The 15,309-nt window shown below is 41.3% G+C and overlaps 2 protein-coding genes across 2 annotated transcripts in view; both read right to left on the bottom strand.

Moving 5' to 3' along the window:
- The window catches only part of LOC5575465 (5-hydroxytryptamine receptor 1), a 324,994-nt gene that overhangs the window by 168,474 nt on the left and 141,211 nt on the right, over nt 1–15,309 (bottom strand). The window lies entirely within an intron of this gene.
- LOC110674337 lies at nt 9,475–10,557 on the bottom strand. The gene is made up of 2 exons (XM_021838633.1): nt 10,070–10,557; nt 9,475–9,556 (listed from the first exon to the last, which is right to left on the bottom strand). Exons 1-2 carry the CDS (start codon nt 10,555–10,557, stop codon nt 9,475–9,477), a joined length of 570 nt encoding a protein of 189 aa, XP_021694325.1.

The raw sequence follows: 15,309 nt of genomic DNA, 5'->3' as shown, positions 1-15,309 counted from the left end.
ATTTGACGTTCAAGCGGTGCCGAATTCACTGGTTTCCATGGTCACATAAATAGCACGGCACCTCAGAAAATTTCAGAGAACACTTTTTTATGGTTAGGTTAGTAAGTTAGATATGGCAGATTGGATTTTCAAAATTTGGAATCGCCCTAGTAAAACAGTTGGTTGAGTAGCAATATCATTGAAATGTATTACAATATTCTTGTTTTTAAACATAACAAGTCTACTTGAAAAGACACAACAAATTTAATAATACATCAAATTCACCAAATGCGAACTTCAAAAATATCAGATTAGCCCTTTGCAAAACCATGTTCAACACCACCACATAAAAAAACATCATCCTGTAAAACAACTGGAGTGTTGCCAAATTTGGTGTTCATTTCAAAGACGTGTGTTTTATGTTTTGCCTAGTTTATTGGAACTCATGCGCTGCTAAATTCAAAGAAGTGTATATTAAAAGTCTTGGTTTTGCTCAACATGTTCTATGTTACTTATTCACAACAACTTAACAAGTTTCACTTGAACTTCTCAATGTCTTCCAAATCTAAATAATTTATGCACCAATATAGAATACAGTTTTCTGGCAACCTGGTGCAGTCATAAAAAGCAGTTGCCAAAGAATGTAAAGTGCAATAATTTTGTTTTGTGATTATAAAACGTTGAAATGAGGTATTTTATGTACTTTAGATGACAGATCAAGTGTTTTTTATTGCTAAAGTGATCGGTGTACAACAGTTATGAAATATTTGCATTGGAGCTGAGAAGTGGGCCCTTCAAAACGGTGAGTTTTTTCTTAGCTGTTCTTGTGTTGTTCTCTTCGGCAGGCCAAGAATAACGATAATATCGAAGGCATTTTTTTCTTTTGGTGATAAATCCGGTATTTTATGATATTTTGTGATAAGATTTCTTTTACAAGGGACCTTTTACATCAAATAATAGGCTGAGAGTATTGAAGCTAAGTTGTGTTGCCTAGATTAATTGTATGAAGGATAAAAAGGTGGTGTTGCCGAAAATACCCTCACGGTGCCGAAGCCATCATTTACCCTATATGATATTGAAAACGATTAAAATAATTTACCCATTAGCCGTGGTAGAGGTGGATAAACTATGGGTGAAATTATGAAAAAAATCCACGTGCTCAGATGGGATTTGAACCCACGACTCTTGTATGCTAGACGAGTGCTTTACCAACTAATTCAATAACTCAGTAGGTTACAAGTTCTGAATTCAAATCCTACCAGTTCACGCCCTTCTCATAACTCATATCCATCCGATACAGATATTTAAATTATTAAATCTACTATTATTTTGAACAATTTCACCTAGTGTTTAATTTTTTTACGGTGCTTTGAAAAATTATATTTAGCATATACAGTTGTGTTCAGAATAATAGTAGTGAAAGCCAATTTTCATACAAAATGCTCAAGTTTGGCATGCTGTAACTTTGTTTCCATTTGAACAATCGGCATGAAATTTTGGCAGTGAACTACAAATATACTCAATTTCATTATCACAAGATTTGAAAATTTTCACACTACCGGCTGAAAAGTTAAGCACCAGGTGAAATCGCTCAAAATAATAGTAGTTTTTCTTTTGTAAATTTTTGTTCAGCAGCAATTTTTTAAAAAATTATTATTATTATTTATTTATTTAGTTAACATCTACACAGATAACACTGAATCAACAATTTCACGCCACAATACTCGGTTCGTGGCCGCATCTCTCCATCCTCGGTTCTGCCCCACGCTCGCCAAATCGATACGCACTTGATCCGCCCACCTAGCTCGCTGCGCTCCACGCCTTCTTGTACCAACCGGATCCGAAGCGAACACCATCTTTGCAGGGTTGCTGTCCAGTATTCTTGCAACATGCCCTGCCCATCGTATCCTTCCAGCTTTGGCCACCTTCTGGATACTGGGTTCGCCGTAGAGTTGGGCGAGCTCGTGGTTCATCCTTCGCCGCCACACACCGTTCTCCTGCACACCGCCGAAGATCGTCCTAAGCACCCGACGTTCGAAGACTCCAAGTGCTTGCAGGTCCTCCTCGAGCATCGTCCACGTTTCATGCCCGTAGAGGACTACCGGCCTTATGAGCGTTTTGTACATGGTACATTTGGTGCGGGCGTGAATCTTTTTTGATCGCAGCTTCTTCTGGAGGCCATAGTAGGCCCGACTTCCACTGATAATGCGCCTCCGTATTTCACGGCTAACGTTATTGTCAGCCGTCAGCAAGGATCCAAGGTAGACGAACTCGTCGACCACCTCGAACGTATCCCCGTCTATCATGTACTTTGTCTTGGCCGCATTCACCACCAGTCCAACTTTTGCTGCCTCGCGTTTCAGGCGGGTGTACAGGTCTGCCACCTTTTCAAATGTTCGGCCGACGATGTCCATATCATCCGCGAAGCAAACAAATTGACTGGATCTCGTAAAAATCGTACCCCGGCTGTTAAGCCCGGCTCTCCGCATAACACCTTCTAGCGCAATATTGAACAACAGGCACGAAAGTCCATCACCTTGTCGTAGTCCCCGGTGGGATCCAAACGAACTGGAGTGTTCGCCTGAAACCTTCACACAATTTTGCACACCTTCCATCGTCGCTCTTATCAGTCTCGTGAGCTTCCCGGGAAAGCTGTTCTCGTCCATGATTTTCCATAGCTCTACGCGGTCGATACTGTCGTATGCCGCCTTGAAATCGATGAAAAGGTGAAGCGTTGGGACCTGGTATTCACGACATTTTTGGAGGATTTGCCGTACAGTAAAGATCTGGTCCGTTGTCGATCGGCCGTCAACGAAGCCGGCTTGATAACTTCCCACGAACTCGTTTACTACGGGTGACAAACGACGGAAGATGATCTGGGATAATACTTTGTAGGCCGCATTTAGAATGGTGATCGCTCGAAAGTTCTCACAGTCTAACTTGTCGCCTTTCTTGTAGATGGGGCAGATTACCCCTTCCTTCCACTCCTCCGGTAGCTGTTCTGTTTTTAAAAAAATGGCTTGTTTATACATTTATAGCTTGGGTGAAAATGGTTGAAACAATGAAGAAAGAAAAATTCAAAAACTCAAAATACAGCAGATATTTAAATTATTAAAACTACTATTATTTTGAGCGATTTCACCTGGTGCTTAACTTTTCAGCCGGTAGTGTGAAAATTTTCAAATCTTGTGATAATAAAATTGAGTATATTTGTAGTTCACAGCAAAAATTTCATGCCGATTGCTCAAATGGAAACAAAGTTACAGCATGCCAAAGTTGAGCATTTTGTATGAAAATCGGCCTTCACTACTATTATTCTGAACACAACTGTATGTAGTTCGTTTTCAAAACTTCATACCGATTGCTCATAGGGAAACAAAGTTATAGTATGCCATGTTAAGCATTTTGTATGAAAATCGACTTTTATTACTATTATTTTGTATATAGAAATTCAAGTTATGTCTGAAGAACTGTGCAAACTTCATTCAAATCAGATCTACCCACCTTAAGTCGACAATTTTGTATGGAAAATCAAAACTGTCGCAAATGTGTTGCACAATGCTGTAGTCAGTCCACGGATTAGGTGTCTGTCGTTGGTTGGCCTACCTTGTTTGAGTGCAACTCCACTCCAGGGAATCATGGGACCAGCAACATGTGCAGAGTCGTTATCATCGTTATGTTCAGTCAGGCCCAGTCGCAGGCACCGGGGCCTGGTGACTATAGGTAAATAGCAATCAATCACGGTGAAGGGTTGTTCACTCGAATCCAATCGAGTTCCGTCTTACCTGGGAGAGAGAAAGAAGAAAAAACGAAATAATTGCGGTTATTAGCAATGACTAATGGGTGGGGGGTGGTCATATAAATCAAGTTGAGCCATGAGAATGGCTGAATGGGCTTCGGTGAAACCAAGTTGAACGAATTGGGATTCAAGCATACTTGAGTACACTACTGAGCCCCAGACAAGATTTGGCTCTAGCAATTTTATTAATGATTCATAGGACTCATGAAATTATGAATACTCCATCCACACATAAAATATTTCAGGATGATAAGGCCAGTTGCCTTCCTAAGGCTAGAGGCTACAAAGTAAAACCATGCTGAAGGGGACGGACCTGGTGTAGTGGTTAGAACACACGCCTCTCACGCCGAGGACCTGGAATCGAATCCCGTCCCCGAGATAGCCACTAAAAAAAATCAGTGACGACTTCCTTCGGAAGGGTCCCGAGATGAACTAGCCCAGGGCTAAAAATCTCGTTAATGAAGATAGAAAAAAAAACCATGCTGGGTTCGATTCCTGGTCGGTCCAGGATCTTTTCGTAATGAAATTTTCCTTGGCCTGGGCATAACGTATAATCGTACCTACCACACGATATACTAATGCGAAAATGACAACTTTGGCAAAGAAAGCTCTCAGTTAAAAACTGTGGAAGTGCTCGTTGAACAACAAGCTAAGAAGTAGGCTCTGTCCCAGTGAGGACGTAATGTCAATAAGAAGAAGAAAAAGACTACCTCCTTCGGCTCGCAGCATCGTTATGCAGCTCTGGTGTCCTCGAGCACTGTGGTTGGTCCGCCCACCAATAAAAAAATCTCCTGACAGGCCTCGGCTAACGCCACGTATTCCACCTCGGTGCACGAAAGGGTTACGCACTGTTGTCTCCGAGCAGCCCAGGAAATCGGTCCACCTAGGTGAATGATGAACCCTGAATTTGATTTCCAGTCTTGGTAGTCTTCAGCCCAGTCCGCGTCGACGGTTGCGTAAAATTCTCCGGATCGTCCAAGTTCCAGCTTCAAATCTGCAGTAATTTTAGGTACCGCAATGTCCGTTTAGCCTCCTCCTCTGCACTGTTTTGATTTAGTATGGGATTTACTGGCCTTGTTGTTTACTAATTTCATGGAAGAGTGAAAGAGAAGGAATGATTTTTGTACAGAGCCCCATCAGCTTGGGTAGAATGACTGACCTTGCACCCCAGGATGGACGCGCTGTTAGCAATGGACCAGTGCACGAGTTCACTTTTTGACGTTTTAGCGGTGCCGAATTCACTCTTTGCCTTGGTCACGTAAATAACACGGCACAGCTCAAAAGTCAAATGGATCAGTGCACGAGTTCATTATTTGACGTTTGAGCGAAGCCGTATTCACTCGTTGCCATGGTCACATAAATAACACGGCACCGCTCAAACGTCAAATAATGAACTTGTGCATTGATCCATAGTGAACTCGTGCATCGGTCCATATCGAGCCGTGTGTTTACCGTTTAGTCCTTAAACGACTATTTGTTTACAAACATTGAGTTGTCAGTGGGAACCACTTACCAGTGGGAACCAAAGATGTTTGCTCGTTATTTTCCAATGAGCTAGTATGGGCGGTGTCAGGAGGCTGATTCTTTGAGATCTGGGTTCACAGTGACTGTTCGTGACAGCAGAATCTCGGCTCACTATGACGTACATACATTTTGTATCGGTTTCTCCCTCCCAGGTTTTGCGTTTGCTTGTTCATAATGCCTTCATCGACCCCGAATACCGAGATAGTGGCTTACGTCTCCAAGCGTTGTGATCTTGAAGTTCTTCTTCAGAGTTGCTTCAAATCGACAGGCATGAATGTCTTTGCCCTAGTCCTCGGCGAGATTCTAACGAACTGGAATGTTCGCCTGCAACCTTCACACAAATGTGCACACCTTCCATCGTTTATCTTATCAGTCTTATGAGCTTCCCGGGAAAGCTGTTCTCGTCCATGATTTTCCATAGCTCTACGCGGTCGATACTATCGTATGCCGCCTTGAGACCGATAAAAAGGTGATGCGTTGGGACCTGGTATTCGTGAAATTTTTCGAGGATTTGTCGTACAGTATAAATCCGTTACCGGCTTGATAACTCATTTAACACAGGTGACAGACGATGGAAGATGATCTGAAATAAGACTTTGTAGGCCGGATTTAGGATTGTGATCGCTCGGAAGTTCTCACAATCTAACATGTCGCCTTTCTTGTAGATGGACCCTTCCTTCCACTCCTCCGATACCTGCACTATTTCTCAGATTGTGCCTATCACCCGGTGCAGACAAATCGCCAGCCTCTCCAAGCACATTTTTATGAGTTCAGCTCCGATACCATCCTTAGCGGACTTTGGGGCAAGTGTGCCATAGGGGCAAGTGTGCCACCCCTGCTTTTTATAAAAACTACAATATGTATTTTCTATTTGAGCTTAGCAATATGTTCCCTTATAGTTCACAATACAATTATCAAAATATGATGAAAGTTGCTTTATTTTTCACGTATTTACATCGACTTTTGCAAAAACAACCAAATTTGAATGGATTTTTATAAGATTTCGTTGTTTCTAAATAGCATTCTAAAAGGTAAATTATTAACAGATTTTTTTTATGTACTGTAGATCGTGAAACTATTCAAATGTGTAAGTTATTGTGGCATTTGAACGATAAAAGTATTTAGTTCTACATACGAAATCCAGTTTGGTTGAAATCTATACTTATTGGGGCAAGTGTGCCACCTATTTGGTAAACGAAAATTGTTGGAGTTAAATTCATAAAAATGTAAGCATCATCATTAAAATCATAATAATAAACCAAAATGAGGCACCAGTAGTGGTTTCTGAAGTATAGTAGGAGAATAACTGACATTTGTGTGTGTGTGTGTGATCCATCTAACCCCCACTGTCCGGCAGTGGTATTATGGAAAAAAGTTTTCTGCAAAAATGTAGTACATTTTTGCAAAAAGCTTCAGTCCGGGAGTTAGAAGGTGATAGCACTATTGCAGATCCGGTGACCCATTTCAGAATGGCTGGAGAGACACGTCCATTCAGAAGTCACTTTCACTAACAACAAGTCCCGCATGTATGCATTACCGTTATCAAATGGATAATGATAATACAAACACACTTCCTGTTTCAAAGATTTTTACTTTGAAACTGGCGCGTATTTAATGTTTAGGTACAAATAAATATGTAATCAGAACAATCTCACCAAAATCCATCTAAGGCGGCGTTGTTATCTAATCCAATCAGCAATCGATTCCCTTCTTCTTATTCTTCTCATCTGGGTGGCATTCAATTGCTTCTCCATGTGACGCATACCATTTGTGCCATTTGTCATTGCTAGACCACATTGCGTGCATGTTTTATCACTATTATTTCTAATTCTTACTTTAAAATCTTTTATGTAACGTAACCATTTAGCATATTCATAAACACATTTTTCTTATACTCTCGGAACCATTCGTCCGGGTGTCGTAGTAGCGTCGGCCGGAAAACAAGCGCAGCCTCAAGAAAAAAAAATCACGTGGGCGCACAAATCTCATCAAAATCAATTAGAACCAGCCAAAGAATATTACACTAAACGCGTCTGAAAAGTTTATTCATTGTTTAATATTGAAGTTTTCCCAATTTTCACTTCCGAATTGTGATCCGGATGGCGTAGCACCAGCCAATTCACCGGCAACATCGCGGAAACGAGAGCACGAAAAAAAAATAGTAGGAGAATAACTGACATTTTTGCCCCTAAAGTGATTGTTTTCTCTAAATATTCAAAAATAACTTGTTTTTCGGCTTATTAAGTACCGTTTTACATATCTACATCAATATTTTACCGTTATATAGTGCTGATCTAGTGTAGTATTATACATATTCGCCGTAATATAAGGGTAATACATACATTCTATTGAATGGAGACAAAAACAACCATTTAAGTTATTCGAATTGAGTAATAGAGAGCTAGGCATGTTTTGAACCTTGTTATAAATCATCCCCTTGTTACGGTAAACTTAAATTATTTTTTTAAATTATCGATTAGCGTATGCTTTGTAAGTAATATTATTAGGAAATAAAGAAAAAAAAAATACAAGTAGAATTACATGCGATGTTCATTCGGTGGCCGTCTTGCCCCATATGGGTGGCACACTTGCCCCATAGTGTCGAAAAATAGGTTATTTTGGATGGTATTTGAGAAGCTCAAAAACTAATACTTTTTGAAGTTATTTTCTTTTTGAATGGTACAGTGGTTATGAAAAGATGTGAAACTAACATCATGAGGCTAAATAAGTGGATTTTATAGGCTTTATGCAAAGTTAGAGATCAATTTTCTTAAGGTTGCACACTTGCCCCAAATTCCGCTACCAGTAGCTTCATTGTTCTTGAGCTGGTGAATGGCATCTGATAAAGTACCGTTTTGATACATATTACGGACACTTAAGGCCTCAGGGAAGTATAACTCAGCATAGGGCATACAAAATAAAACATTCTGTATGCTTCCTCAACTTTATCGAGCTTCGGAAACCCTTAACTTTCGAATGGTGGGTGAAGAATACGCTTCCGCAACTTGAATAATTTTAAATAAATCGAAATGTGTGGCTTTTTGATGATTCTTATTCCGGACGCTCCTTCGCTTTTGCCTCATATTCCGGACACTTTGATTCGAATTCCGGACAGCTCATGGAAATCATTGATAGAAATGTCAAATCATCAAGGGAAATCGTTAAACCACTAAAATGACGTCTTAGGCAGTTGGACATTATAAATTTGCATAGATATTTATGGATAAAGCTTATTAAAAGGAGCCTCAAAAGTATGAACTTTCGATCGGCAGAAATTGAAACATTTCGTGTGAAATGTTTCTCACACAAAGTAGAGTGTCCGGAATTTTAAGCTGGCCGTAATATGAATCAAAACGGTACGTAAGGTGAGGTTCGGGCAAATAATGAACATTCTTTATTTGAAAATAATTTTTGGCTTACTACCGTTTTGTTTCAAATTCCGAACAGACTCATATTCCGAACACTCGGTTTTTGTATGGCGATTTGGTTGAAATGTTTCGCTGAAATATGTCACCAAATAACAAGGAAATGGCAGTCAATTGCAATACAGTTTTAACGTCTTCAATCTAATTTATACCGCGTGAGTAGTGATGGTTCTCTCGTATGAGACTAGTAGAACAAGCTCAGATCAATTTATTTGCGAAATAATTCTTTTGAATATGATTTATTCGTGCTTTTCGGAACTTGAATCAAGGTGTTCGGAATATGAGACAGAATAAACACAGTGTTCGGCATTTGAATCAAAATGTTGTTTCATACTTTTACGTAAAAACAATACTAAAACTAATTTAATCAACATTATTATTGGTACGCCCAACAGCTAAGAATTCGGCTTTGCGAAGAAATAAAAATTTACACAAATATCAGCCAATTTATGCCAGTCAGATGCATCTGAAGTCACTATTGGCCTTAAGTCAAAACGGTACTAATGCGATCTATAACTCAATGATTACCTATTTTCTAATGATCCCCTTAATCTTGAATTAGAGAATTCCAAGAGTCTTCATCACTCCTTCAAGCTTCACTACTTGAATCGTCTGTTGAGAGCATCCGCGATTTGCTCACCTGTTCATGGTGCACATGTTCGATGATGATCTGCGCCAATTTCTCTCGCACGAAATGGTGTCGAGTATCAACATGCTTACTGCGGGGTGAATATCCGACTTCCTTCTTCACCAAATGCACAGCGCCGAGATTATCGCAACGGATTTGAACAGCTTCGGATTTACCTTGGAGCTCTTCACGTAGGCCACGCTACCACAGGGTTTCTTGGGTCAGCGCCGAAATAGCCATACAGGGTCCGGCAATTGAAGTGACACATTGAAACAAACAGATAAACTGATCAAAACAAAAACATTTAATTTCAAATTCATTCAATTTTATCAGAAAACAAATAACTTTTTAATAATTCACTGGTCGAATTCAACTTGTTCGCCCTCGAGTTTAACCACTCGCCGCAGACGATCAAGGAATGCATCGTACGAGGCCCGCAGGTACTCTTGAGGTATTTTATCTCACGCTGCCGCCAGATGTCGCTTAAGGGCTTCCACACTTTCATGTTTTTAAGAGCAGACTTCGGCCTCCAGCATACACCAGACAGCGAAGTCCATAGGGTTTAGGTCCGGCGAATTCGCCGGCCACTCAGAGCTAGAGATGAACCCTGGAAAATGTTCCATAATCCAGTGCTGTGTTTTCTTCGCTTTGTGAGCCGGTGCCGAGTCCTGTTGGAAACCCCAATCCCTAGAACCAAAATGGCGACGTGCCCACGGATCGACGACGTTCTGTAGAACTAGTTCCCGATACGTATTTTGGTTGATCTTAACTCCTTCAGAGACAAAAACCAGCGGAGTCCGGCCATCTCGGGTGATTCCAGCCCAAACCATCACCGATGCTGGTTTCTGTCGCCTGGTAGCCGTCAGCACGTCGGCACGGGTTCGTGATCTTTTAGGCAACCATACTCTATGGTTCTGCTTATTCACAAACTGCTGCACGGTGAAGAGTTTCTCGTCAGTAAACAAGATATTCTCGAACTCTCCTTCCGCGGCCTTCTTCAGCAGTGACTTTGCTCTTTTTACCCGTTCCTGTTTCTGCTTTACTGAAAGGTCTTGAATCTTCTGGATCTTGTAGGGCTTGGTCTGAAGTTTATCTTTCAGGATCCGACGGATACTTCGATCCGATATGTTGAGATCCTTCGCCAATTTCGTTGCACTGCGTCGAGGATTTCTTTCAAGGCGTTTCTTGACAATCTTCACCATGTCAGGTGTGACCACAGTAGCTCGACGTTCCCCACCATACCGTTTTATGGTACTTTCGGTCTCGAGGTATCGTTTAACTGTGCGGTTCACAAAACTTCTTCAAACACATAAATCGGACAGCTCACGAACGATGTCCTTCTGACGCTTTCCAGCTCGGAACAAAGCAATCACAGCACTTCGCTTCTCTTCAAGGTCCATTTTTTTTTTCAGATAACACTTGATAACAAAAGTGACACGTATATCCATTGATAGCCAAGACACAATGTAAACAAAGTGACGAGGGGTTGGCCAAGTCAGTTCTGTGGGCAACGTCATAATGACAATTGAAGTAATGTAGCAGTTCAATTGCCGGACCTTGTATACTCCGCCTCCATTGTGAACAAAGCAACTGTGGCTTGCTTTCAACAACTCCACGAAATCGCACCACCTGCTTGCTTGAAAACGTAGCCGGTGATCAAACGATGAATATCGGGATCCTTTCCCCAGTCTGCGTCAATGTAGCCGACGAATGCTTATTGACCGCGAAACTTATGCCCGGTCTAGTCGACTGCACCAAGTACTGCAGACTTCCCACCAGCTCTCGGTATGGCACGCTTTCCATCAGCATTCGCTGCTCATCGGTGTTCGGACACATCTCCTTCGTTGGCTTCTGGTTTGGCTCAGCAGGAATCGCCACGACATTGCAATTGGCAACATTGAATTGCTGCAGCAAATCGTTGATGTAGCTCCCTTTATCGAACATCTCGGTTGTCGTCTCTGGTCACTCGCATTCCAGGAATGTTGCTGGCCATATCTTCATTTGGAATTTGACCATCAGTTCCTTCTTCAGCCTATCCACCCAACGCTGGTTGAGGCCAAGGAGTGCTTTTCGCAACCGGCAAACTTTCCTGAGTGAATTTGGATCGACGATTCCTTCCGGCTGTACCATGTAAAGGGCTTAATCACCTAGATCTCCTTAAAAGAACGCCATCACCGCATCAAGTTGATGGATTTTGAGGCTCATCTTAGCAGCCATCAGACATCAGAAACCGGATAGTAGCGTAACGAACTACAGGCAAAAATGTTACATTATAGTCACCGTCACTGACTTTGTATCGCTCCACAGTTCCTTCCAGGTTCGTCTTCACCTTGTAGACCCACTTGCATTGTAAGGGTTTCTTCCCGCTCGGCAGGTCGACCAGATTCCAGATTTCGTTCAACACCAAGACCTCGAATTCCGCGGTTGTGCTACTTTTCCCCGAATATCGGTTCTCCGAATGTCGTTTCTCCGAACGCCAGTTCCCCGAATGCCAGTTCCTCGAATATCCCGTTTCCCCGAATAGCCCACTTCCCCGAAAAGTTTTTGGCACTCATATTTGTCATAACTTTATACATTTCAGGGGGGTCAGAAAATAACGGCTGCCTCCAATCGACTCGGTTTCGATAGACTCAGTTTCCATGAACGGTTGACGACAGTGTTTGCCTTGAATGTACGGTAGCATCTCTCCAGATGATCTTTTTTGTCACACACCTTCCCTTTCCCAACTTAATCGTCTGCAGATAAAATGTATCCCATTGAAACGGAACAAACAACAGTTTGAAGTTTTCTCTCGCTGTTCAATTGTTTTAGTTGCTCATTTTTTCCCTCTTCACGGTTCACCTGTTTGATGATAAGTGAGAAGCTTGGCTCGAAAAAAAAAAGAGTCAAGTCCTGAACAAACTTCGACCGGGAGTCGATTTAATTAAAATTGCTTCCATCGGCCGGCCGGCACTCAACATCACCAGATCAGCACGGATAACTTCTCACCCAGAAGAAAAGGCAGAAAAATTGTCCTCCTTTCTGCTGAACCTCAATCCCTATTGATTGCTGGACCTAAATCTACTCTTCCGATACTGAACGCCTCTTTTAATTTACCGGAAAGTTTTGCCGATTACTCACCGACCGGTATTCAGCGTAGGATTCTCTCGACCACTTATCGAACCCAGTTTATCCTTCGGAGCTGGCTCACTGTTTTCCCCCTTTATCATCTCAACAGTGCGAACAGCTTCCAAGTGATTATAAAAATTAATAATCGAGAGTATAAAAACTTTCTCTGTTTGCCGTTGCTGGTATGCAGTGCACTTTGCGCAGTGTCTACCAGGAGGAACTTGTTCACATCAGCCAGGAAACAACAAAGGCGGACTCCCACTCGAGGAGTCCTCCTTCCGGTGGTAGATTGGAAAAAGAAAACTTGAAAGGAAAAGCATAGCCATGCGGCGCCGCGGAAGCGTTGCAAAGAGAGGAGCTTTCTACCGGGCGTCTCACAGAGGGACAAAACTTGAAAAACAGACGGTCAAATTTTCAAAGAGCCATTTGAGCCCTCAAAAAGGGACAAAACTAAAACTCTTTACGGCATTTTAGCGAGAAATTTTAAACAAATACCATTCTGAGTTAGAATGAGCAATATGTGAAAAAATAATAATCAGGAGCATTCAAAATAATACCTTCGCAAAATTAAATATCTTTTTATTTTTAACAACTTTACTGAACATACTTCATACTTTTTATCTCGTTTTCACCGTTGAATTTTGATGTTTAACTTGTTGTACTTCTTCTCTTTTTTTGGCATTACGTCCTCACTGGGACAGAGCCTGTTTGTCAGCTTAGTGTTCTTATGAGCACTTCCACAGTTATTAACTGAGAGTTTTCTATGCCAAAGTTGCCATTTTCGCATTCGTTTATCGTGTGGCAGGTACAATGATACTCTATGCCCAGGGAAGTCAAGTAAATTTCCATTACGAAAAGATCCTGGACTGACCGAGAATCGAACCCAGACACCTTCAGCATGGCTTTGCTTTGTCCCCGCAGACTCTAACCACTCGACTAAGGAAGGCCCCTTGTTGTACCTTGAAAATATTTTTTTTGTACCGTTTACATGCTCACAGTGCCACATGATGTGGTTGGCGTTAAGTCAGAGTAGACCAAGCGACATTTTCATATTTTGGGAAAAATGATTTAAAAGTTCAATTCCTTACAATTTTTGAACTTTCAACACTTTCCAGCTTTTGTTCAATATACATAATAATGAAAAACATTATTGCAGCCTCTAAAAGGGTTCCGAGTAATTTGGCCGAATGCCGTTTGGCCGAACGCCATTTGGCCGAAAGGGTCATTTGGCCGAATGCCATTTGGCCGAATGCCGTTTGGCCGAAATAGGAAATAATAGGGAATTACAGTTAGCATGTTATTGTAGTGAATTTCGAAGCTGAATTTAAAAGAACTTATTCAACTTATTGTTAAAGAAGGTAAATCATCATTACTATACACATAATTGGCACTTTGATGTTAGTTCAACAAACAGTCAGTGCTGAAAGAAGAACATCCAAAATGTAGGAAAATATTCACTTTTCTGCTAGCGGTAATAGCTGCCAGCAAAAGTTTTTGCATTGTGTTTGTTGTCGGCTTTTGTCAGTAACTAAAACGGTTCACGACATATTAGCCCTGCTGCAGGACTGGATTGCTTCGATGCCTCGAATAATATTAAGTAAATCATTTCATAATTCTAGTAACCGCAAATTTTGGCTTCTTCTTATCGCTACGGAGAAACTGTGAGTTTTTTCCACATGATTGTTCACCGAGTCAATCGGTTTCCTGCTATACGCAAGCAAAAGCGCAGAGCTCTGTTCACACGTTGCAATCCTAATATTGGAGGAGAATCAGAAAGAACAGCCTATGATCAAAAGAAAGGAAAAATCTCTTATTAAAATTTAAGCAAGTGCGATGCAAACAATTTTTATGTTAGTATTACTACAAAGAACTGCCGATGATTTAAAGAAGGTGAAATTCCCAATATAAGCTGAATTATTGCCAATAGTAACGAAACCAGTATAACTCGAAAGAAAAGCCTATGCTTAAAAAAAGTTAAAACTTCTAATGAAATCATTGAAAAACTGGAACCCTATCATACCGCTGGTAGCCCCAGATAAAACAACCATGAGCTTTGAGTCTTGATGCATTGAGTGGAGTTCACAACTCAGTCCTAAATGAACGGGTCAATTTCATCATTCTCTTAGTGACAAACATCATTAAAGTCAATTAATTAGCTGATCAATTATTGGGTAACACCTAAGAATCTTACACATAAGTGTTGAAGTAAGTTGATATTTTTTTTGTTCGTAATTCGGCCAAATGGCATTCGGCCAAACGACTCGTTCGGCCAAATGGCCGGACACCTCTAAAAGAACGATGTGTTTGGTGGACTACGTGTACATAATCTACTGTAACTGGGGATTCTACCCCATTACCCCGAATACCATTGCCCCGAATGTCATTAACCCGAACGCCATTACCCCGAATTTCAAAATTCCGAACGACCCATCACCCCGAATTACAATATCTTGAGGAAATGTCATCAATAATATCATGTCAAGATAATTGTAAATTCGGGGAAATAGCATTCGGGGTAGTAGCGTTCGGGTTAACGACATTCGGGGTAGTGGAATTCGGGGTAATGGCATTCGGGGAAATGGCATTCGAGGTAATGGGGTAGAATCGTAACTGAGAAGTGGGGAATACGATATGGGATGTAAGGATTGGGAAATGAGGAGTGAAAAGTGAGAAGAGTGGTATGACGAATGAGCAGTGAGGAAGAGGAAATAAGGAGTGTCAAATGAGGAGTGAGGAATGAGGATGAGGAGTGAAGAACGAGAAGTCAGAAGTGAGGAATGAGGTCTGAGTAATTGATAGTAAGGAATTAGGAGTGAACAAGATGAGTGAAGAGTGATGAGTGAGGA

This window comes from Aedes aegypti, chromosome 1 (genome assembly GCF_002204515.2).
Source record: "Aedes aegypti strain LVP_AGWG chromosome 1, AaegL5.0 Primary Assembly, whole genome shotgun sequence".
Lineage (NCBI taxonomy): Eukaryota > Metazoa > Arthropoda > Insecta > Diptera > Culicidae > Aedes > Aedes aegypti.
The sequence above is the reverse complement of the archived record's forward strand: the minus strand, read 5'-3'. Positions and strand labels throughout refer to the sequence as shown.